Raw genomic sequence first — 23,209 nt, 5'->3', positions numbered from 1 at the left:
CATTTCTTAGGGATACCTATAAATTTGATTGCAAACTTTGCCCAAATAGCTCTCAGACGTATACATATAATTTTATAAAAGAAATAATGTGTTTGTGTAATTAAACTTAAGTGTCGATGTAATTTATCTTAAATAATATAAAGATAAAATAATTGTTATAATTTATAAATAAATACAAAGTGGTGCATATATAAATAATTCATAATGACATTTTACCCATAGGTGGACAAATTAATATAGGCCTATTTGTGATTTTTTGCCTAAATTTTCTATCATTATACGTTTTCTTTAAAAAAGGAAAGGAAATTAAGATATATAAATTTTTGTGAAGATAAATTAATTATTGTTTTATTTATGTACTTGTTTAATGTATACGATTTATTACATTTACTAAAGTTGAATACTATAATTATTAAATTTATAAATAGTTCAAACATCAAATGCTACATTCAAATAAAAGAAATACATAATAAATTAAAATAAACAAAATATCGTCCCTTATTATATATTGAGGTATCTTTTTTGATTCGTGTGATTGGATAGGATAAAATTACTTATCATGCATAATTATTTGCAATATTAGTTCTGATATTAATATCCCATTTGATCATAATAATCTTAATTCATGAATAATTAATATAAATTATGATTAAAATATGTATTCTTTATATGCCCTTTCACTTAAAATTGACCTAATTTTCTATGATTCATATATATAAAGTCGTTTGATTATTTTACATCTTTTATATGCAACGGGCCGTATGTAAAGTGTCAATCAGATCGTTCTTCCATTTCCCCTCACAACCAATGATTTTTCGGACCAGCATTTCCCGCCATTTCGCTGCTCAAAGCAGAAGGACAAATCGGTTGGAGCGAGGTTTCATTAGTCAGCTTTTAGTCCTGTTGAAACAATGCAAGTCGACCAGATCAGTGCAGCAAGTCCACACCCAAATGCTCATTCACTCAGTCCAAATGCCCATGCCCAATTACTTGCTGTCCAAAATTATTGAACTCAAAGATTTCAGCTACTCCACTATTTTCTTTGCCCAAATCCCTATTAACAGTTATGCTTTCAATGTAATGATCAGGGGTTTTGCCACGACATGGCAAAAGTTCGATCTTGCTTTGGAATTTTTTGTTAAGATGAAATCATTAGGCGTAAAGCCAGACAATTTCACGTATCCATTTGTTTTTGTATCCTGCGGGAATCTTTTAACCTCGAGAATAGGTAGTTTAGTCCATTGTGAGGTTGTCAAAAGTGGGATGCTTTTGGATTTTCATGTTGTTCATTCATTGATCACGATGTACTCGAGGTGCAGGGAGATGGGCTTTGCTCGGAGAGCGTTTGATGAAATGAGTGAGAGGGATTCGGTGTCATGGAATTCGATAATCTCGGGATATTCAAGGCTGGGCTTTGCTAGAGAGGCAGTGGAAATGTTCGGGGAAATGAGGGAGGGAGGACTGGAACCTGATGAGATGACACTCGTTAGTGTTCTTGGAGCATGTGGGGATTTGGGGGACTTGAATTTGGGGAGGTGGATTGAAGATTATGTAATGGAGAAAGGACTGGAACTCAATTCCTATACTGGTTCTGCTTTGATTAATATGTATGGGAAGTGTGGAGAATTGGAGTCAGCGAGGAAGGTTTTTAATAACATGAAGAGGAAAGAAGTAGTCACTTGGAATGCCATGATTACTGGGTTTGACAATCCTGTTTGCAGTTTTTCTTTCCTGGTTTTCGCTTATTATCTTGATGTATTTTGCCAGAATATAATCGATCGTGTTGGTTTTTAACTCTTTTGCTTTTATGGTGATTGTGAGTTTGATGTGAAACAGGTATGCACAAAATGGACAGTCTGATGAAACTCTCTTATTATTTGATGCTATGAAGGAAGCTGGGCCAGAACCTAATGAAATTACATTGATTGCAGTTCTCTCTGCATGCGCTTCAATTGGTGCTCTGGATTTGGGGAAATGGATTGATGAATATGCAACCAAAAGAGGATTGCAGCATAATATCTATGTTGCAACAGCTTTAGTTGACATGTATTCTAAGTGCGGGAATTTGGAATATGCATCCAGGGTTTTTGAGAACATGCCTCAGAAAAATGAGGTTTCATGGAACACAATGATCTCTGCACATGCTTTACATGGGCGAGCAGAAGAGGCACTCGCCCTATTTCAACGCATGTTAGTGGAGGAAAAAGCTGCATGTCCAGATGATATCACATTTGTTGGGGTGCTTTCTGCATGCGTCCATGCTGGTTTGTTGGAGGAAGGCCGTCAGTTCTTTAATTCGATGACTTCAACTTTTGGGCTGACTCCAAAAGTTGAGCACTACTCATGCATGGTTGATCTTCTATCACGTGCCGGGCGGGTATATGAAGCTTGGGACTTCATTCAAAAGATGCCACAAAAACCAGATGAGATATTACTGGGGGCATTGCTTGGTGCCTGCCAGAAGGTAAAAAATGTAGATATCGGCGAAAGGGTCGTGCAGCTTCTCTTAGAAATGGAACCCTTGAATTCTGGCAACTATGTTATCTCATCAAAAATATATGCTGATATGAGGAGGTGGGACGATTGTGCTAGGATGAGAGTCTTAATGAAACAGAAGGGTGTTACTAAAACTCCAGGATGTAGCTGGATTGAGATGGATGGTCACCTTCGCGAGTTTCATGCTGGTGACCTGTTAGTTGAAGATGCAGCTGAAGTTCACCAAGTTCTCGACATGCTGTACGAGGACATGACAGTGGAAGATAACATTGATGAAGATCTTCTGTACATAGGTATAGATTTTTAACTACTTATATTGTACGAAACTTATTCATAGGAACTTTATTCCATAGATGTCCTTGCTTATTTCTTCAAATTATTTAGAAAGCACAGTAGGTAATGAGTCTCGTATTAGTACTTGTTTTTGCACCTGAAGATAGACCTCTCCTGACAGACTGCCAAATTGAAGATGTATAAGAATCTCAAGACTGGAATTTTGGAGTTTCCAGCGAAGGTGCTCTAAAGTTACTACCGACAGAACAACTGGTATAACACTGTAAAGGGCTCTATCAGGTATTATTTCACTCTTATTGGGATGAGACTACAAGACGAAAGGCTGCATCATACTTCATTTCCTGTCTTTTTACACGCATAATGCTCAGGTGATCTGCACTGTACAGAAACTGCAAAATGTCTTTCATGTAAGGCCCATTTGCAGGTAATGAGCTGGTGGATACGAACCCCAACTTGGAAACAGTGTTGTACTTCCATAACAACATGCTCCTTTGAAGTGCTCATCTAGAGCATCAAATCACCAAAAACTGAGAAATTAACTCGTAGTTCCCTAGGGATTCGATCTAGTTCCACTACTGCTACAATTGTAGAATCAATAATTAATTTTGACGAATTCGACCTAGTTCCACTACTGCTACAACTGGTCAATATACAAAATCTTAGGATAGATAACAGGAAAGTAAAAGAAAAAATTCTCCATTTTCATTTTTTTAAAAAACTTTGTCACACAGGAGTATGATTCATATAAGTGATTGATAACCAGAGAGCTGTAAAGGCATTGGACTAGATGAAGAAAAGTTGTTCCTGCAGTTCTGAAGAATATGCAAACAATCCTTCATGGATGGCCTATTTGAAGGTGATGTGGCAGTACAAATAACTCCTAGTCGAAAAACTGTGATAATTTGATCCAAGTGAATTGATTCCTTGATCTCAGCATCCAGTGCATCAACAATGGCATTTTTAGCGCTGTACTGTAGTTGAGCCCATCCAGCTAGGTTCATATGATCTCCTTGAGTAACAGCTTGTCTTCTAGTAGTCAACTCAAGTAGAACCACTCCAAAGCTATAAACATCGCCTTTTGTGTTCACTTTTCTTGTGTAGGCATACTCTGTGTTTCAAGGTTAGCAAGTTTTAGCTCGACTAAATAAAAAATTACTTCAAGATGCTACAAAATGTCAAATACATACCAGGGGCAATGTAGCCAAAAGTTCCAGCTACAGCAGATGCTGTTATGGTATCTCCATGCCTACTAAGCAACTTTGCTAGTCCAAAATCTGCTATTTTTGCATTGAATTCTGAGTCCAATAATATATTGCTAGATTTGATGTCCCGGTGAATGATAGGTGGAGAGCAGTCATGATGCATATAGCTAAGCCCTTGTGCTACCCCAATTGCGATATCCAGCCTCGTTGGCCAATCCAATGTTGGGACTGAGCTATTACCAGTTGATGATGCTTCTCTCTTGTTACCGTGCAGCCACTGGTCGAGGCTCTTGTTCACCAAATATTGGTACACAAGAAGCTTCAAATCCTTGCCTGAGATGTAGCAGAAAAGCTTTACTATATTATAATGCCGAATATTTCCCAGCGTCTGAATCTCGGCCAGAAATTCCTTCTCAAGCCTGCGGTCTGATTTTCTGGCATTTGATATACTTTTGACAGCAACAGCATTGCCTGTTTGGTTGATGAGAACCCTGTACACCTTGCCTGAACCCCCATTTCCAATCAGGTTTTCATCTGTCAAACTTGACAGGATGTCGGCTTTATCGAAGTTCAACCTTTGAAACGAAATCATTCGCCATTCTTCTTTGTCTTTTGGAGGAGGGCCAGAAGGCCAAATTTTCTTGCATCTTGCTGCAATCATCTGCTTCTTACTCCAGCATTTTCTTGCCAAGTAGAGAAGTATTGCGAACCCAACAACCCCACATCCAACTGCTTCCAGTATAATTATGATCAAATGCTTCTTGGATTCATCATGCTTGGAGTGGCATTTTAGAAATCCTTGAATTCTATTATCAGAGCACAAGTTAGAAGGGCAACTTGGTAGACCCTCAGTCCTGTCGTCAGAACAGAGATTGGAAAATTCAAAGCAATTTTCAGCAAATTCATGATTCACATACTCATGAGGAATCTTCCCCGAGAAGTTGTTGGAGCACAGCCTAAGTACGCTCATTGACCTCAAATGAAGTATATTTTCTATGATGTCTCCAGCTAGATGGTTATCAGACAAATCCAAGACACTTAACTGAGGTAATTGCCCTAAACTTCTCGGTATTGTGCCGTGTAATTGGTTATGAGTAATATTAAGCTCTTGTAAACTGAAAAAATCCAACTGCGTCGGCAGTTCACCAGACAAGTTGTTATAACCTAGTAACATAGAGTACAATTGATGCATATGGAACACTCTCATGGGGATTGTACCACTGAATGAATTATTGGATAGATCTAAGTGCATAAGATTGTCTAGATTGCCTATATCATCGGGGATTGATCCATTCAACTGATTATCAGAGAGATCAAGACTCTCTAAACTGCTTGCCCGTATTGGTGTTGGTATCTTACCGTACAATCTGTTTCCATCGAGGTGTAACTCCCGAAGCTTTTTCATAAGAAACAACTCACCTGGGATTGTGCCGGACAGCCCATTCACGGACAAGCGCAACCTTTCTAGACTCGAGCAGTTATACAGGGCAGCAGGTACGTCTCCTGATATGTTATTATCAAACAGGTTGATGGAAACAAGGTTCTTGAGCTGACATATTGTGGATGGGATTGTTCCACTTAAATCTTTTCCTGATAAATGTAGAGCAGTGACTGTACCAGAAATGCACTCGATTTCCGGCCAATCGCATGGGGATGATGTTGAGTTCCATGAATCAAGTGACGGCGGACTACCCCAGTGTTGTTTGAAGCTCAGCAGAATTGTCTGTTCGGAAGAGAAACCAGACAAATCTTGTGAATGCACTTGGAGATAGAGAGGAAGTAGGAGGAGGAAGAGGAAAAGGGGCGCCATTATTGCAGGAGGAAAGACTGTCTTGGATCATTTCTCACAAACTCAAATCTCTAGGACATCAAATCAACACGGAATCAAGTCTAGTCAATGCGTGTAATTCTTTGTATGTTTGTTTGGCTTTTACTTAAATATGTCAAAGTTTGTGGACTGTCAACCCTTTCACATTCTAAGACCACCTGAGCTAAAAGGGATATAATGGTGAATGTAAAGTGAAACGTTGACTATTTGACTCCACCCACTCTTCAAATATATGAAACAGATTTGGGAGCGTTAATGGGTAGGGGTTGTAGGGCAAAGCACTATTATGGCCCAGGCCAAGCCCCATGTCTAGATCTAACGCATAATATTGGATCTAACTTTAGGCTCAAACTTATAAAAAAAGTATATATTAAGTCTAAGTATATGTTGAGTTTCTATCGATCAAAATTCACGGGTCTGTCAATCCAAATTGGATCCCATCCCAACATTGGTTGACAAAATCAAAATGTCCGTTAGTCATACCGATTGATCTCCACACCTAATAAGTTGAGAATTAATACCAAATGACTTGTACATACCACAGATTCACAGACTCTTACAGCAAAAAATGCCTGTCCACTCAGTTATTAATTCATTACTGGAAAAGAGAACTAATGCAAGTTTGTGCCTGCATAGACGCCACAAACCGAGATCAATACAACTTTTTCTTTTAAGGGCTTATCCTACTCCTTAACCTCGAAGGGCTTGTAGGTTTTGAGAGCCTTATTAAGTCCTTGAATGGAGCCACATGCAGCGGCCACAGCAACAAGCAAACAGACCGCATTTATGAGTTGAAGGCCGAGCCACCTCCGACTCCACCTTCTGATTTTGTTCTTGGCAATGTAGATTTCTATTGGAAAATATACTGTCAGAGGCCAATACCCCATAGCCCCAAGGAAGGCAAGTATGTCGTTGAAGAAGGGCATCACCAGAGCAACCACTGTTGCAAGAATCACAAATGAACTTCTCCATATCAGTCTCAGAAAGTTAACACTAAGTCTTTGGCTCCTGCAGAAGCCTATGCTGTACTCTGCATTCACAAAATTTGATTTTGGCCACTTCCTCTTGGCCCATGACTCAACGGCACTGAACACCGGTTGTGCGAATACCTGCAAACAAAAACCATATACATGTTAATATGTTTTCTTGAAATAAGAGGATTTGAGTTTGAAATTGTCTTCAATATAATGATTTTCAACCTGGTATGCTCCAACTAGGTGCAAAACAATGCAGCAGTTGGCTAGATCTACCAACCAGAATGGCTCGTAGAAACCAAAGCCAGTTAGTAAGTTCCCTGGTGCACTGTTCCCGAACGCAGCATAACCGAAACAGCCACACATCAGGTAGAATGCTGTTGTAGTTGACACTGCAACCACGTTGGCCTTTTTCATCACTTGGTTTTCAGGTGGCGTTGCTTTTAGCGTATCCTTGAACAAAGACATATTAGGTGAGCAAAGATCCTTCTTTTATGTTGTCTTGTCATGGAGAAGGACACAGTGGTTGATTCAATAAAAAACCGGCAATAGGTAGCCCGTTAAGACCACTAAAGAGAAATCCTGTTCTGTTTCATTTGTATGCAAGTAATAATTGTTGGTTTCTTTACCTGAATTTCAACCAAAATTTGAGAATAAGTGTATGCGAAAGCAATATCGCCAAATGCTCTGAACATTCTCCAGGTCTTCTCAGCTGCTGATAAACCTATCCCGACCTCGACACCTGTAAGGGTCGTCCTCCCTCCTTGCCCTGCTCATACAAGAAACCTCTGTCACTACTAGCTCTCCATCACTAAAAACCATCTTGAGTTATAAAAGTGTGGTTTTTTGTTTAAGAACAGCAATTGATACTAAGATGAAAACAATGGACAAATCGATAGCATAAGCACAGTATCAAGAATTGTTTTACCAAATCACCCGATTAGAAACTAAAAATAAGAAAAACAGAATCACCTGAAACAACTTTTGCAAGGGCAAGGCCCACTCCTATAGAGGAATAGGCAAAGGACATAATAGCTGCAACAACCGAGAGCATGGATAGCTTATGGAAGTTGGGAATTTGAGACAAAAATATTTCAAGAATTCCCAGTCCAATCATATATGGATTGTGAGAGACTGCACATGGAGCTTGACGCCCTCTTGCATGGAAGCAATCTGATTTCTGGATGGCACTGAAATTACAACATCGACGAAATCTTATAGTCGCCATCGACAAAATCTGATAATAGTTAAAAACTATAAACTCATCATATTCGTGAATTATTGTTCGTATACTTACGCCATGCTTATTGATGCTGTGATGGTGTATCCGATCACCATTCCACTTAGGTTGGCATACTGAACTGTAGCACATGCCAAATACATTGCTCGACCTGATTGACTCAGACGACATGGGATTTAGATCAGCTTCAAAATAAGACTAAAACTGGCAGTCTTGTGTTATAAAAATGACGGGCTCACCTAGGTTGTTCCTGACTACTTCCTTGTACGTATAGTTGCGTTTTCCAGTAACAGGGGATCGATAGGAATCTGCAAGGAGACTAGAAGTATACAATGTAATACCGGAGAAAATTACAAGAGTAGCAACACCAGCAATCCATCCAAGCTGTGCCACTCCCCAGGCCAGTGAGAGGACTCCAGAACCTATGATTGCCGTAATTATGTGTGCACTTGCAGTCCAGAGGTTTCCTATGTGAGAAATCAGAAAAGTTGCTCTTTCAAACACGCAGCATCACAAAAAAACAAAGTGAAAACAATCAATATTTATATTAAAAAAAGTGCGGAAAAAACACACGGTTGTTTTCTTTGGTCAGGATGATCAATATCGGTGCAACCGTATATATTACTGAAGTATCAAAGTATCTACCTTGGATCGAAACTTATCTTATAGTTCTTGGAAACTCTAAATTTTCAAGAAAGTTAAGGCAGAGCAAAAAACTGGATTCTTCTTGTTTACAGCTAGTAGAGAATTATTTTGATCCTATCTATTAAGGAAAATTGACAAAAGCAATCAGCTGCATGAATATCCCAACAACAGTGAGGTGAAGTTAATTACCCCTACTTCAGAGCTTAACCGTATCAACTAAAGAAGTAAATAGAGTAACAACAATAAAAAAATCAAATGGAAAAGACCCAAATGAAAGATAGGGCAAAATCTTCAATCAGTCTCAATTTTCTTCCAATTATTACTGTCTATAACCTCAAAGTCTTCATGAAGAGAATTGAAGAAAACATGAATTTGGGGTTTTCAAGTACCTGTTCTTCTAGGCTTCCCATCATCATCTACCTCTGCATTTCCAACTTTCTGAATCTCCAAGGCGGATTCACAGCTCTCAACTTGGAAAATCTCACCTCCAAATCCCTGCATTATACACTTAGTATCCTCTCTACCCCTTTCCCCTCTGAAATTGAACTAGAAAACTTGAATCTCTGATGGTTTTTCTATGGAAATGAAACCAAGAAAGTGTCCATGCAGGTTAGATATCCCAATATTTCGGCCCTTAAAACTCAGATTTTATAGCACCCCTGCATGCACCAAACATATCAATGTAATAGCCCTCCATTGTTATCACAAAAAAAGAAGTTATTATAATGGTGATGTGATCTCTCAGCACATCTGCAATGATGAATAAAGTGAAAAAAAAAGTTGATAAAGTGATATATGATACAAAGAAATTGGGTGGAAAATGGAAATATCTAACATGAGCGGTGTTGACCCTTTTTCTGTGCTTTGGAGATAGATGTTAAATTTATTACTCAAGAGAAATTACTAGCAAAGAGGGGTTTTGATTCTTTATTTGAATAGTGGGAAGTGGAAGGTGATTAAATGTGCTTCAACTACCTCCTTTACAACTGCCAAGGTTGGAAGAAGAAACTGCAAAAATACCCCTTCTTCTCTCTCACTTCTCTGCATCTCATTCCATCATTATGGCATTCATAGTCCTCCACACTTGAAATCATACCACCAGGTCCATGCACTTGACTACACCAAATCTGTAACCATTTTTAAGCGTTACTACCATTTGTTTGTCGTAATATTTGATATGCATGTCATATTTTAAACGGTGTATTTTATATACATAAATGCTCGGATTTGATTATATGATATTCGCGAAGCGGTCAATGGACCCAGCATTGGGGTGACCGCAGGGTTTCCACCAAATATCTATTTTTTTTATTGTAAATTGTATTTATAACTCTATATCAAAGTAATGAATTATCGTTGTTTATTATTCATTAATAATTAGTAATTACTAACAACTAAGAGTCAATGATGAACCAACCTTTATTCCTTCTCGTTTTTTAGAAATTTATGCAGAAATGGGTCTTGAGGCTTCAAGTTGGATGGTCAAAATTGAGTAGCAGAGCAAAAGTGGGTGTAGTACTAAAGCAAGAATGCAATGATTTTGATTCTCATGATTGGAGAATATGTAGAGCGATGGACATGGGATCACTACAAATCTCCCTTTCACTGTTAAGTCTTCTCCTTTATTATATATAAATTTACATGTTGCGGATTCCCTCTACCAAAAGGCAAAAATTCGAGCTTTCTTATGTGAATGATAGAAAAATCAGAGAGCAGCAGCCAATGATAAGCACAACTCCATAAAAAGTTCGCCTCCCAAGAAAAGCTTTGGAAGGAGGATTTTCAACTTTGTATAACTATCGTAATTATCAGTTCATCAGTGCCTACAGCTTTTTCCCCGAGTAGCCACTTTCATGACACTTTCATTGTTGAAATTCGTTCTCCAGATCTTAGAGAGAGAGAGAGGGATGGACACTTCTAACATCTCTCTCTCTCTTCAAATCCAAAACACCAGAACTGGATAGACAGAAAATTTTCAGAATGAAAACCCATTTGTGTGGTTTTAAGTTCTGTAAAATTTTGTATGAAGATGAAAATATATTTGAGGTAGTTGATAAAATTATTTTTTGGTTTTTTGCTAACATTACCAAATTATAAAGCATTGATACTTCAAAAAGAACCGGCAAAATGGACAAGGCATGGACACGGCACAAACGCGAAACATGGGCAATAATGTATCCTGAACAAACTACAACTTCAAAGAATATAATTATAATTTCATAAAGAACAGCAAATGTTTGCAACAATTGTGAATTTGAACTTGATCTCAGGAGTATCTAAACCTAATCTCAGGAATTGTCCATGTAATTTACTCTACCAAAGAAGGCAAAGCATCTGTGGAGTTGTTCCTTCTACAATTTTCTTCTTTGCCTTCAAGTTCCTGTAACTGGCAAAACTATATCAGAAACCAGAGGAATCCTAAAACTTTGCTGGTCTGTAACAGATCAATCACTTCTAAAACGGGAGAAAGGTTAGAATACAGAAGATCAATTGCAACGAAGCTTTAAACGAGAAAAATACCTCGATCATCAACAAAAATGGGCCACAATGCCCTGGCATTTTTTCCTTATAATAGGTGTGGAATTATATGTTGAACCAGCAAATACAATATTACAAACTACTCAATATGTAAGGCACTACAATCATCTAATTTATAGCAGGAAGTCTCATGTTCCAATACTTGAAAGGCACATGTTAGGACCATCAAAATAACATTATAAAGTGCTGGTACAAAAACCAGACTAAATGATCAAAACCAAAGAGACTGATTCTAGTTTATTACAAATTGTCATCTCTCTTGATCATCAATCTCCAAGCTTGTGTAAATCCCAGTACCAGAATCGGATGCCATTTAGCAGCTGCCCCTACACAGTGATCCAAACAGAAATCCAATGCCATCAGCAGCTACTCCTACACAATGATCCCAACAAAATTATATACATAAGCCCTTCCATGCTTAAAATCAATACTCAACAAATGATGAAGAGCAAAATATGTATAAAAGGAACAATCAATGACAAAGACCTCTTAGAAGTACTAATAAAGTATAGAAAGAAAAATAACTATTGTAATACAGTATATTTTGCTACAAAAGACTGGAACCAAGATTTTGTTATATGGCAAACTATTACAAGTCTTCTTAGCATAGTTATCTGAAGAGGCTAAAGGCCCCCAAGGGGCAGCAACAAGTGGGCTGGGCCCCTTATACTGAGGCTCCAGTCTTCAGTTCATAAGTGACCTTAATTGTGTTCCTATACCTTTTCAAAAATGTAAAAGGATGAACGAAACTCCTCAGCTTTCAACATTTCTTCCTTTCGGGTAGGATACATAGAGTAAAACATATCGATATTACAACAATTATATTATACAGATTTTTGAAACAGAGGAAGTTCAAAATTCCCAACACTTCATCCATAGCTATTTGACACTTTCAGACTCCAAAATTTAGAGTGCAAAGTCATCAAGCTATCAGTGTTGGAGTTTCTGAAAATGAATAACAATATAACTGCAAGGAATGAGAAAAAACTATGTGTTGCAGAAACAAAAAACAAGAGAATAGAGGTCGGTGATTCATTCACCCCCAAGGTTAGGCGATCAAAATGGGGAAATCAGCAGTTAGGCCACATATAAACGGAATACAGCATAAATTTTTGGACCACAGGAACCATAAGCAGAGTGCTTCAACTACAAAACTAAAATAGCCACTCATAAGATTTACTGCTATGACCATAACATCTAATTTCCAGGTTAGTAAGTTTACAGTGGTTCAGTGAAGCAGCAAAAACCATAAACCATCCAGCAATACAACATTTGTTGGCCGCTTGGCATGCAATATGAGCTACAACCAGAAGTTCAATGATCTTTTACATGAACTGAACAAAAAGATTCATGACTAAGTTTTGGTCCGCCATCTATTATCCTTCATAACATCATTCTAGCAGAAGATACAGACAGCATGATAACTACACAATTTACCATGATTGATAATGATTTTGCCTTCCTTTTTGAGCTAAAATATTCCTAATCATGTGGATTTATTGCATTTTGCTGAGCCAACTAAACGTGCCCACGCTCAGTGCTCCAGTCAACGCTGAAGAAAAAAAAGAAAAGATGCGATTTGCATGAAAGGAAAAGGAATTATTTACTGCGATTTTTGGAAAGGATCTCTTGATTTTTTGACTGATGTATATGTACTTAACCACCTCCTATGTCTAGGTTCGTAGGATGTTTTTAGTATAAATTGGGGGGGGGGGGGGGGGTCTCTCAATTCCGGGAGATATTGAATTTGATTGACAACTTCACTTTCAGATTCTTCTTTAATTTTAATTCAAAGCACATAGGAAACCTGTGGGAACAATGTGTACAATTTTCATACAAAATAACAGCAATAACTCAATAGTAAAATGACCAGTTCCAACAAAAAAGGAAAAATGAAAAAGAGAACAAGCAACTTGTATGCTTGAACCTACTTTATCTAATAAATCTAATACCAGAGCTACCAAGACGAAATCAAAGATTATAATTTGATATCAGAATCAACCAATCTACATCTCCATATGACAGTTGCAAAATCAGATAGAAAGTCACTATCTCAGTTACCAGAGATATTTCCCCTTGGACTTATTTGTACTCGAATGATGGTGGACTTGGAGCATCAAAGCTCTCCAAAACCTTTGTCTTGCTTCCATTGTTAGCACTTGTCTCCTCCTTCTTCCCACCACCAAAAAAGCCTCCAAACCACGAAGATGATGAGGAAGAAGATGAAGGTTGTGGCGATGATGATGATGATGAGGATCCAGCTCCCATACTCTCAACATTTACTGGAGCTTGTCCAGGAATTTGCCCCATTGGATACCCAGGCACACCAGGCGCGTTCGGTAGTGGCTCCTCCATAGGTGGAAAGCTCTGTGGTCCACTCATAACTTTATTTAACATAATACCAGCTCCTTCAATCAAAGCAAGTAACACACCACCAAATAGTGCTGATCGTGAAGCAGCACCTAGTCCCTGCCGCATTTGCAGAAAACCTCCAGTGGCTGCGCCAGCTATGATGGAATTCCAGGGATCCTCTTTCTGTCGGATGTATACCATTGTGCAGTCAAACGTGGAAAAGAGCCCACCCCACACTGCAAAACTACCACCAACACGAGGAGCATTCATGCGGACAGCTTGAGATCCCCCAACCAGACGCTCACCTTTAGGAGAGTTATAGATACCCTTCAAAAAATGGAAAGCTGCACCACCAACAGCGCCCATGCCAAAGGCTCCGCCGACATCATCAAGAATACGGTCAGGGCAAGGTTCTCGTGATGTTTCTGGGGTACCCATGGATCAGAACCACCAAGAAGTGGAAAAAGATGGAGAGTTTACAGTTTTTGAGGGAGAAACCTAGGCAGACAAGCTAGTTCTTCGGATCAGTCTTTCAATCGATCTTGACAGCCGCTGCAATTGAATCATATTTAAATTCTTGAATTCCAAAGACAAACGAACATCTGCAACAAACCCGTGCTGAAGAAATGGAGGGTAATAACAAAGAATTGATTCAAGAAAAAGAATACCAATATTTCACATCTAGAATCAAAATCCAGAGCCTACCGATTTGGTTTGCCGGGAAAATAGCAATTCAATATACAAAATAAGCTCAAAATCAAATTTCTCATAAATCCAAAAAATCACAGAAGACAGGAATACTACCGATACATTACGTTCCCAAAACTTCAGCAATCACATCGAGTTACATAAAATAGATATTAGGGTTTACCTCAAAACGCGGCGTTTCGTGAGCTGAGGAGGACTGGAGAAGGAAGGCCGGTGTGGTGTGCAAAAGCCGAAGAGAGTGACGAATGAAGCTAATTATAGGGCTAATGTTAACTTGGGCCGTTAGCCCAAACACTAATTGGGCCAAGACAAATAAATTTGATCCATGTATGAATTATAAATTCTCGTAAATTGTGACGAGCTTTATAAATATTCGACATAATTATAAATATTATTTTATTATTTAAAAAATTATAAATATTTTTTTATATTTCATAAATTATTTAATATTTTTATGTAGGTTTGAAATTGTCAACTTTGTGTTTTCTTTACTCTTTAAAGAAAAAAGAAATTGAAAAAAATGAAATGAGGTAGGATGACAAAAGTTTAAAAATTGTAAGAAAATATTCATTCAGTCAAAAAAAATATTTTTTTTAAAAATAAGTAAAATTATAATTCATAAACGATGGTATGTTTGTTAGTTCGCCGTAAAAAATGGATGAAAATCTAACAAAAATTAATGAATTTGGCTATTTGTTATACGAACCTTAAGATGAAGAGGTATTGATAATTTTTTAATAATAAAAAATATTTATAAATATGTGAAACTTTAAAGAAACTGATCGTAATTTAAACCATAAAAAGACATTTCCTTGTTTTTATTTCTTCCATATTCATATTTGGCTTTAGGTGTTTGTGCTTTTTGTCATGCTTCATATATGTGATTAGAATATGAAAAAAAAACCACAAATCTTTTAAGGCTCAAACCCGAAATAACTCAAGAAAAAATATGTTGAATATTATTTTACCCTCTTGATGTATTAATGGTATGAACTATATTCTATAATATAAGGTTTTATAATAAATTTGAAATTACGTGTTTGATTAACATCCCTAATTTAATATATATATATATACAGAACGATATTTTTATTTTAATATTTTATTCAAACTATATTTTGATAGATGAATAATCAATGATGTGGGTTAAAATAGCGAAGGCCCAATAGAAGTACGCCACGGCCCATTTACCACAATCAACAAGGTGGGCCCAATTACGATGGAGGTCCTTCCAGGCCTACAAGTACGCAAGTCAATGGGAAAGGCTGACACGTGCTTGCATTCCCCAAGGGGATAGTACAATTGATTCCTGATATGCATACCTCAACATTTATGCTTTTATAGTTGAGAATTAAATTTTAAAAAAATATATCTAAATACATAAAATTTAAAATAGATCATAAATTTTGGGCGAAGATTCGGACTCAACTCAATTAAGAAGCACAAAAATAGAGAAGAGAAAAAAGAATAGAAATATAGTCCTACGGCTTCAAAAATATGAACATCAAACACTTGTTTTGTGCTCAGGTTCTTCTATCATAACGAGCATCTGCATTTTTCCTTGCTGTCTCCAGTATAGTTTTGTCGGCAGTAATGAAGTAGGCTGCTATTGATGCTGCGGACAATCAAACCAAATTCACTTATATACAACTCATAATTTATAGCTTATTTAATTTATATTTTTTGCATATTTATATAAACTAACTGTCAATAAAAAAGTATGAAAAGTTTGTGTAATGTTGTTGACGTTTTTGGGGTGTATGTTTATTTTTTTTTTGGAAAAAACAAGAGTGGTTTATGTGCATAATGTTGATATTTAGTATGGGTATGTTTAATTTAAAAAAAAAAAAAAAACAGACTGATTTGTATAAATAAACCATAAATTATGGAGTATAGATGTAATTATCCCTTTCAATTATGATCTATTTTGACACAAATTCAAGATCTTGTCATAATTTTTCTTCCCAAGACAACTGTGGGGGTGGGGGTGGGGACTCAGAATTAGACATACCTCCGGATATAATGAGAGCTTGACCAGTGTAGTTCAAATTTGCTTTTGCCCAAGGAATTGTACGAACCGCAGCCAACTGCAATTTACAGGTAATATATATGAAAAAAATAATTCATAAATCATTATGAATTATAATGATAAGCAATGTATTCACATACTGTAGGAATTGCAGTGGCCACACATGCAATAAAAGCAGCTCTGAATCCAGCAACAGCACTAGCTGGAAATGGTGCAAGAACCGTAAAGTCGTGTAACTAGAGCATGAGAATAACAATATACGACTTCTTCCACTAGCTATTGTGAAACAACGGTAGCTGCATGCATACCTTGAGCACAGTTTTCAGCTGTAACAGTATCACGATTTGCAGTCAACGGTCCCATTCTTCACACTCAATTCGATAAAAAAGTTCAAAACATAAGAAAAATATCCAACCACAACAATTTACCCTTTATTTATACGTAAAGCTACAAATTCATGAGCGGTCCTAAGTATTACAAGAGCGATAATTTCTCCCTGCCTTCCCCCCTTTTCCATATTTAAATATAAATGAAATTGGAATTTATTTATTGGTTATTTACCCATAAATAAGAATAAATGAAAATTATGATAATAAAACGGGTCATCTCCCAGATCCGAATATGGGCCATAGCTATTGGACCTGCACAAACGGGCTCCAAATGTAAATGGGCTTCTTCCAGTTAAAACAAAACGACCGTGATTTTAGGATAACGGTTTGTTCCATTTCGGGGCGATTTTGATGGAAGGAATCTGGTAGATTTACCGTTACCGTAACTAGAAAACTAGTTATTTGAAGAAAATTTCAGAAGAAGTGAAATGCAGGAAAAAGGGTCAGGGGTCAGAAACTGGGAAAAATGTTTATTTGTTGGATATATTCGGAAAATAATAAATAAGTCTTTTGCCCCCCTTCCAATTGTCACTCTATTTTCTGCCACGTAGTATGAATCTCGCCTTTCCTACAACCTACCTCGATTATATACAACCAACAACATCTATGTGATTTTTTTTTTATTTTAAAAATATTAACCATTGTAAAATATAATTTTACGTGTATATAATAAATAATTTTAAAATATATTATATATAAGAATAAATATATTAATTCAACAATTATGTTAAATTTATAATTTTAAAAATTAAATAAATTAATTATTTTATCAATTATAAAAAATTGATCCACCAATGTCAAAATTATCATTTTATATCTTTAGCATATCTTTTCTTTATACTTATATAGATAAATTAATAAATATTCTTTAAATTTTGTGAAACTGATTAAATTAATTATCCATTTAAAAATAAATAAATATGGGCATATTTGGTTGAAAGTATAACTCATGTATTATATTCAAGGGATAGTTACATTACAATTTTATTAAAATTTAGTATAATCGTACATAAATTTTATGTGATTTGAAAAATAGATTGAATTTGTAAGAAAAATAAATAAAATTTTATACTAATTATCGATTGACTTATTATTTATTTATTAAATATTATATATTTTATTATGTGCATGAATATGCAAACAAACAAATATAAACACGTGTAAACATATGCATGTGTGGACTATGATTGAATAATAATACATGTCTTCTTCACTTTCAATTTATCAATTTATATTTTAAAAAAATCAATATATATAACCACACAGACAAATATTATGTAAATTTTTTACTAGTTGTGTAAGAATTTTAAATTTATGGAGTTTATATAGATTTTATACTCAATAGAAAAATTATAAATTTTGAGTAGTGTTTATTTTAAATAAAAAATTAATAATAATTCAGATTATATTTAGAAGAATGATTGTAATGGAAATTATAAAAAAAAATAGTGTATATCATGAGGGGTTATTTTATAATATTTTATAATTCAGGGATGTAAACACATTTTATGTATAATTCAGGGTGCAAAGTGAATTTAACCCTAAAAAAATAGAAAATAATTAATATTTTAATTTGGGGCAAAAAAGAAAAAGAAAAAGCAAAGAAAGTGACTTGACTTACCGTATGAGCCTTGGTCAAAACCTTTAACCAATCAGTGAGTTATAAAATGAAAGAAAAAAAGAAAAAATAAAATAACAAAAAGGACAACCCTATATGAAAGCTCTCTCTCGGGAAATTGCAGAAAACACAGCGCATTCTCTCTTTTTTATTCACACTCTTTTCACTCTCTCCACATTTCATCGATCTCCGGTACGTGAAAACGCCATCGTTTCTCCTCTTGTTCTGTTTATTTATTTCTGTTTTTTGTTGCGTTATTTACATTAATTGTAATGCGAGCTCGGTGACTCTGTTTCTCTGTAGGTGCATCTTTTGATTTTTGATGCTAGTATGTGCTTGTTAATTGTTGATTTCTTTGGTGTGAATTGATTGGTTTTATTTGATTTTTTGTTTGTCTGCTATTTTTACTGGAAAATTGGTTGATGTAACAGTGCATTTATTCGAACTCATGCACTGTATTAATAGTATGCATTTACTCGTGCAGTTGCTTTCATTGTTTTTTATTCCTCGTAAATTTTTTTATGTTGAGGAGAATGCGTGTTGGTTTTCTTGGTTTTTATGTTTAGTTGATTTTTGCTATGCTTACATTTTTAGTGGATCACTGTGAAATCTGTGGTGTTTTTTCTGGCATTGTGTGTGAGATATAAACTGCGGACGTGGATTGTGTTTCCAGAGCAGATGGTGTAAATCTGTGGTTCTGGTTACTGGAGGAAAAATATTGGTTGGTGAATTTTTTTACATGGTGCTAATTTCAGCACCTTTTCCAATTTATCAAAACAACTTTGTAATATTTTGCCATCGCTTCTGTCTTATAAATTTGGTCTGTGAGCTTTGTGTCAAAGTGAAGTATCCCTGAGTTTGCTTGTTGTTCATAGATGCTGTTTGTCTTACACACTTCACAGCTCTTCTGATGTTACTTGTGCTTTGTTTCCTAACCTTGGTCTCTTCTTTCTTTCCTTTTGTTTTTTCCAACGGATGGTGAATAATTGCTGTTGACAGATGGAGCAGGTAAAGATTTTTTGCCTAACTTCTGCACTCATTTATGCTTGCAATGAATTGTGATGTTCTGTAATTTCTCGTGCAGTATGAAAAAGTTGAGAAGATTGGTGAAGGAACATATGGAGTGGTGTACAAGGGTCGTCATCGCACAACTAATGAAACTATTGCTCTGAAGAAAATCCGGCTCGAGCAGGAAGATGAGGGAGTACCGAGCACAGCTATCAGAGAGATCTCACTCTTGAAAGAGATGCAACATGGGAATATTGTAAGGTACAACAAAAATTAAAACCAACAGGCTACTTAAAAATTCCAAGAGAACCAAGATGTATCATTACAAAGAAGAGACTGTGAAAGACTGCTCAGTGCACATTTTACATGCTATTTCCAATTGATAATGGTGCCTCATCAGATGTAATTAATAATGATTACTGAATTTATATGATATTTTCGTTTCAGAAGACTTCATTAAAAATTTTCTTTGCCTTTTCATTTGCAGACAAGTCTTGTATCTAGGTCATGACCATTGAACTTTCTCTGAATATTTGGGTAACAGGTTGCAGGATGTTGTTCACAGTGAGAAGCGCTTGTATCTGGTATTTGAATATCTGGACTTGGATTTAAAGAAACATATGGAATCTTGTCCAGAATTCTCTCAGAATCCTCGTCTGGTTAAAGTGAGTGGCCTCTTTCTGCCTGGTGAAGGTTGGAAAACTTGATGCTTTTGAGATTATATTTGCATCTTAGGAGATTGTCACACATGGAGTTATGCCTTTCTAACTTATCAGCTAGAATTAATAATTCTACTACAATTGAATAGCTTTGCTAGAGTTGTTCTTGCTGCTTCAGTTAAGTTACTGCGTTTGTCATAGTTATTACTATCAACCACCCTCAATCGTGGCAGAGAGGTTGAGCGGCATTCTTCTATTGAAGACTACAATGACAAAAATTTGGAGTAAACAAATATGAAGCATGCAATTGCAAAAATGCATCTAGAGAAATATTATATATATATATATATATATATCAGAGGCCTGACGAAGATGAGTTTAGAATCCTTTGCTTGCAAAACAATGTTGTCACTGAGTCGATCTTCAATTTTGCAGACATTTTTGTACCAAATACTACGTGGAATTGCTTATTGTCATTCTCACCGTGTCCTTCACCGAGACTTGAAGCCTCAAAACTTGCTGATAGATCGACGTACTAATGCATTAAAACTTGCAGACTTTGGATTGGCCAGAGCATTTGGTATTCCTGTCAGGACATTTACACATGAGGTGAATGCTTCAGAAGTTGATGCTGTCTCTTGCAGGCTATTTTTACTTAACTTACTGACTTTCATCTCCTGCCTGACTTTGTTTCTTGTACTGAGACTAGTCTCCGATCTTATAGTATATGACAAACCTAACAATTATGCTAAAATTATCATTTCTGTTTTCCTGATATTGATGTAATCTTTTCCTAGATTCAAGTACTAGATATCCTAATCTCCCTTACCTTCGCAATCAAATAGGTCCGAAGAAATACTTATACTTGACAATCAGTAGTATTGTCATTTTAAAACCAACCCATGTAAAGAAATTTCAAGTCGGCAAATCCTTCGTTTCATTTTCCCTTCTCTCAACCATCAATATCTTTTGCAGGTTGTGACTCTATGGTACAGAGCCCCAGAAATACTACTTGGATCACGCCACTATTCTACTCCGGTGGATATATGGTCAGTTGGTTGTATATTTGCTGAGATGGTAAACCGGCGACCCTTGTTTCCTGGGGACTCTGAAATTGATGAACTCTTTAGGATATTTAGGTGATATATATGACTAAACAATAACTTCTTCCATGCAATATCAACTTTTTCATTAAAACACAATTTCATTTGCTAAAATGTGATTCATAACATTATTACCTATTCCATGTTGTGTCTTATGAAATGAAGAATCATGGGCACCCCGACTGAAGATACCTGGTCAGGAGTGACATCTCTGCCTGATTTTAAATCATCATTTCCGAAATGGCCACCCAAGGTTAACTTGCATAAGTTTTATATTTTCTGTTTCTTTGTTTTTTTCCTATGAAACATTTAGATATCGCATCTATATTTTGCAGGAGCTGGCAACTGTAGTTCCAAATCTTGATTCAGCTGGCCTTGACCTCCTTGGTGTAAGTTCATTTCCTCATGGGTATTTTAGAAGAATATTACTGTTGAAATTTGTATGATGTCTATCTAGCATTACAACTCAAAATATGTGTATTGTATTGCTCTAAATTACTCTTTTGAGCTCCTTTTGTTTTTGCCCCATATTCTTTTTGCCTTAGATGCTCCGATTGGATTGTTGGCTGGGCTGAGATTTGTCAGTTATAACCTATTGAGAGTGTTATTCTAAATCTTACTGCCTTCCTCACCTTCTTTTGCCTGGAGAACCATGTGTGCTTGACATATGATTGGCCCTTGCAAGCATTAGCTTTATTAGTAGTTGACTGGAAGACAATTTTCCACAAGCCTGACACCTTATGCATGTTTTGACCAAAGAAATGTATTGATTAAGATGATTAATTTGCTGTTTACTCTTGCAGAAAATGCTATGCTTAGATCCCAGCAAAAGAATTACAGCCAGAAGTGCTCTTGAGCATGAGTACTTTAAGGATATTGGGTTTGTCCCGTGATATGTTGTTCTCTCATCCCAGTGCAAATGTATATTGGTATGTGGCATCTCTGGGGTTCTAATTGTCAGATAAGAAACATGTGATATGTAGGTGATATTATCAATCTGTTTCTGCTTGCTTGCATGTAATTCAATTTACATCGAAGTGTTTGTGGTCTCAGCAATTTGGAATTCGCAATTGCTGTTTTTTGGCTTCTTGTGTGATTGTGTCAATTTTTTCCTTTCCCTTTTACCCATGCTGATGTAAGACATGTTTAGCTTTTGTTTCTCTTCTTCAATAGATAAATGGTGTGCCATTAGTTGTTAACATGTTAGCTCTTACATTCTTTGTGATCATGCGACTGCTCAAGAACATTGTGTCCTTGAGACTATTAGTACTTCAAGAGACCTTCATTTCTATCATCTATACATTACGTAAGTAAATCAGATGCTGTAGAATGCGTGAACACTTTACTGGTTTCATGCTGTTTGCATTCCTATAGCTTACAAGGACAGTTGGAAATATTTGAACTTAAAACTCACAAATGAGATCTAGGATGCATTTGGTTGTGTACTATTCACATGTATTGAATGTGTGCATTTATATGAGTGTGTTTTTGCCACACGCTGAATTTTCTTTTCCCTTAGCTTCTTTTGAGGAGCGGGATACATACATCATACATGGATATGGTGTGAGAGGATATGCATGGGGAAGGGGTTTTGAATAGTTTTTGTTTCAGTCTTTTTCTACTTTTTTCATTACGGAGGTGCGAGTGGATGATTAAAGGGCCTTCACTTTGCTTCTCCCCGGAGTGTGGTTAATTGGGCATTTTTATGCAAAAAATCTCAGTCTTTGACAATGCAGGGGGACCCCTAGCCCATGAAGAGTCGAATCAAGTCAAATGGATCTTGACTAGGGTTTGTTTTTTTCTGGACTCAGTGGCCTTTACTAGTCTTTATAACGATTCCTTAGATTCACATTTAGACATTACCCTATTGGAATTTCTTCAGTCCACTAGTCCATCTTATCAATCCAACCTTAGAGACCCGATGGGACTCTTCATTAGAACTGTAAATTAGTCGAATTGTGTTGAATATATTATTGTTTGAGTTTATTTGAATAACAATCGAGCTTGAAAATTTGTGGTTGACTTTATTTGATTAAATATCAAAACTAGCTTTAGTTAAATCAATATAAGTCGAGTTAGAATAGTTTGATGTTTTCAAATATATTTTATTATTTCTTTTCTAACTG

The 23,209-nt window shown here is 36.2% G+C and overlaps 6 protein-coding genes across 13 annotated transcripts; 2 read left to right on the top strand and 4 right to left on the bottom strand.

Annotated features, from left to right (window-relative positions):
* The first annotated feature begins 746 nt into the window (after positions 1–746).
* LOC105164718 (Pentatricopeptide repeat (PPR-like) superfamily protein) lies at positions 747–5,956 on the top strand. Of its 2 annotated transcripts, XM_088881022.1 has the most exons (6): positions 747–1,700; positions 1,837–2,789; positions 2,951–3,069; positions 4,134–5,039; positions 5,301–5,486; positions 5,596–5,956. In XM_088881022.1, exons 1-3 carry the CDS (start codon positions 748–750, stop codon positions 2,971–2,973), a joined length of 1,929 nt encoding a protein of 642 aa, XP_088737148.1. In that variant the 5' UTR covers position 747; the 3' UTR covers positions 2,974–3,069; positions 4,134–5,039; positions 5,301–5,486; positions 5,596–5,956. The 2 variants fall into 2 exon arrangements, with proteins under 2 accessions (XP_088737148.1, XP_020550096.2); XM_020694437.2 differs by having other exon boundaries at positions 4,134–5,486.
* Positions 3,471–5,802, bottom strand: LOC105164717 (receptor protein-tyrosine kinase CEPR1). The gene is made up of 2 exons (XM_011083442.3): positions 3,978–5,802; positions 3,471–3,898 (listed from the first exon to the last, which is right to left on the bottom strand). The coding sequence occupies exons 1-2, from the start codon at positions 5,800–5,802 to the stop codon at positions 3,531–3,533; spliced, it is 2,193 nt and encodes a 730-aa protein (XP_011081744.1). The 3' UTR covers positions 3,471–3,530.
* Positions 5,957–6,306: 350 nt separating the features above from the next.
* LOC105164716 (amino acid permease 8) lies at positions 6,307–9,857 on the bottom strand. Of its 2 annotated transcripts, XM_011083441.3 has the most exons (8): positions 9,655–9,857; positions 9,069–9,338; positions 8,274–8,501; positions 8,092–8,185; positions 7,767–7,984; positions 7,424–7,563; positions 7,020–7,247; positions 6,307–6,929 (listed from the first exon to the last, which is right to left on the bottom strand). In XM_011083441.3, exons 2-8 carry the CDS (start codon positions 9,178–9,180, stop codon positions 6,504–6,506), a joined length of 1,446 nt encoding a protein of 481 aa, XP_011081743.1. In that variant the 5' UTR covers positions 9,181–9,338; positions 9,655–9,857; the 3' UTR covers positions 6,307–6,503. The 2 variants fall into 2 exon arrangements, with proteins under 2 accessions (XP_011081743.1, XP_020550016.1); XM_020694357.2 differs by lacking the exon at positions 9,655–9,857 and having other exon boundaries at positions 9,069–9,627.
* A 1,350-nt stretch (positions 9,858–11,207) lies between these two features.
* On the bottom strand, positions 11,208–14,543 carry LOC105164719 (mitochondrial import inner membrane translocase subunit TIM17-2). 4 transcript variants are annotated; one of them, XM_011083447.3, is made up of 3 exons: positions 14,441–14,543; positions 13,279–14,171; positions 11,208–11,589 (listed from the first exon to the last, which is right to left on the bottom strand). In XM_011083447.3, exon 2 carries the CDS (start codon positions 14,005–14,007, stop codon positions 13,300–13,302), a length of 708 nt encoding a protein of 235 aa, XP_011081749.1. In that variant the 5' UTR covers positions 14,008–14,171; positions 14,441–14,543; the 3' UTR covers positions 11,208–11,589; positions 13,279–13,299. The 4 variants fall into 4 exon arrangements, with proteins under 4 accessions (XP_011081749.1, XP_020550436.1, XP_011081747.1 ...); XM_020694777.2 differs by having other exon boundaries at positions 11,208–11,543; XM_011083445.3 differs by having other exon boundaries at positions 13,279–14,121; positions 14,441–14,510.
* A 1,089-nt stretch (positions 14,544–15,632) lies between these two features.
* Positions 15,633–16,695, bottom strand: LOC105164720 (early nodulin-93). The gene is made up of 4 exons (XM_011083449.3): positions 16,615–16,695; positions 16,447–16,508; positions 16,289–16,364; positions 15,633–15,892 (listed from the first exon to the last, which is right to left on the bottom strand). The coding sequence occupies exons 1-4, from the start codon at positions 16,667–16,669 to the stop codon at positions 15,801–15,803; spliced, it is 285 nt and encodes a 94-aa protein (XP_011081751.1). The 5' UTR covers positions 16,670–16,695; the 3' UTR covers positions 15,633–15,800.
* Positions 16,696–18,388: 1,693 nt separating this feature from the next.
* Positions 18,389–22,282, top strand: LOC105164721 (cell division control protein 2 homolog A). 3 transcript variants are annotated; one of them, XM_011083453.3, is made up of 9 exons: positions 18,432–18,505; positions 19,289–19,321; positions 19,398–19,582; positions 19,866–19,986; positions 20,416–20,589; positions 20,956–21,119; positions 21,249–21,336; positions 21,419–21,472; positions 21,887–22,282. In XM_011083453.3, the coding sequence occupies exons 2-9, from the start codon at positions 19,313–19,315 to the stop codon at positions 21,974–21,976; spliced, it is 885 nt and encodes a 294-aa protein (XP_011081755.1). In that variant the 5' UTR covers positions 18,432–18,505; positions 19,289–19,312; the 3' UTR covers positions 21,977–22,282. The 3 variants fall into 3 exon arrangements, with proteins under 3 accessions (XP_088737646.1, XP_011081755.1, XP_088737647.1); XM_088881520.1 differs by lacking the exon at positions 19,289–19,321 and having other exon boundaries at positions 18,389–18,505; XM_088881521.1 differs by lacking the exon at positions 18,432–18,505 and having other exon boundaries at positions 19,280–19,321.
* The last annotated feature ends 927 nt before the right edge of the window (positions 22,283–23,209 follow it).

Source organism: Sesamum indicum, linkage group LG6 (assembly GCF_026168435.1).
Source record: "Sesamum indicum cultivar Baizhima isolate 11 linkage group LG6, ASM2616843v1, whole genome shotgun sequence".
Classification (NCBI taxonomy): Eukaryota; Viridiplantae; Streptophyta; class Magnoliopsida; order Lamiales; family Pedaliaceae; genus Sesamum; species Sesamum indicum.
Note: the sequence above shows the minus strand (reverse complement) of the source record. Positions and strands in the feature narration are given on the sequence as shown.

Coding starts and splice junctions, on each gene's coding strand:
- LOC105164718 (XM_088881022.1), top strand. CDS start 748: ATGCAACGGGCCGTATGTAAAGTGTCAATCAGATCGTTCTTCCATTTC. Junction 1,701..1,836: donor TGGAATGCCATGATTACTGG/GTTTGACAATCC, acceptor GATGTGAAACAG/GTATGCACAAAATGGACAGT. Junction 2,790..2,950: donor TGAAGATCTTCTGTACATAG/GTATAGATTTTT, acceptor CTCTCCTGACAG/ACTGCCAAATTGAAGATGTA.
- LOC105164717 (XM_011083442.3), bottom strand. CDS start 5,802: ATGGCGCCCCTTTTCCTCTTCCTCCTCCTACTTCCTCTCTATCTCCAA. Junction 3,899..3,977: donor TTTTGGCTACATTGCCCCTG/GTATGTATTTGA, acceptor CTTGAAACACAG/AGTATGCCTACACAAGAAAA.
- LOC105164716 (XM_011083441.3), bottom strand. CDS start 9,180: ATGCAGGGATTTGGAGGTGAGATTTTCCAAGTTGAGAGCTGTGAATCC. Junction 7,985..8,091: donor ACAGCATCAATAAGCATGGC/GTAAGTATACGA, acceptor TTGTAATTTCAG/TGCCATCCAGAAATCAGATT. Junction 7,564..7,766: donor CCTTGCAAAAGTTGTTTCAG/GTGATTCTGTTT, acceptor TTGTATGAGCAG/GGCAAGGAGGGAGGACGACC.
- LOC105164719 (XM_011083447.3), bottom strand. CDS start 14,007: ATGGGTACCCCAGAAACATCACGAGAACCTTGCCCTGACCGTATTCTT.
- LOC105164720 (XM_011083449.3), bottom strand. CDS start 16,669: ATGGGACCGTTGACTGCAAATCGTGATACTGTTACAGCTGAAAACTGT. Junction 16,365..16,446: donor TGGCCACTGCAATTCCTACA/GTATGTGAATAC, acceptor TGTAAATTGCAG/TTGGCTGCGGTTCGTACAAT. Junction 15,893..16,288: donor AGCTCTCATTATATCCGGAG/GTATGTCTAATT, acceptor GATTGTCCGCAG/CATCAATAGCAGCCTACTTC.
- LOC105164721 (XM_088881520.1), top strand. CDS start 18,410: ATGAAAGCTCTCTCTCGGGAAATTGCAGAAAACACAGCGCATTCTCTC. Junction 19,583..19,865: donor CAACATGGGAATATTGTAAG/GTACAACAAAAA, acceptor TTTGGGTAACAG/GTTGCAGGATGTTGTTCACA. Junction 21,120..21,248: donor GAACTCTTTAGGATATTTAG/GTGATATATATG, acceptor TATGAAATGAAG/AATCATGGGCACCCCGACTG.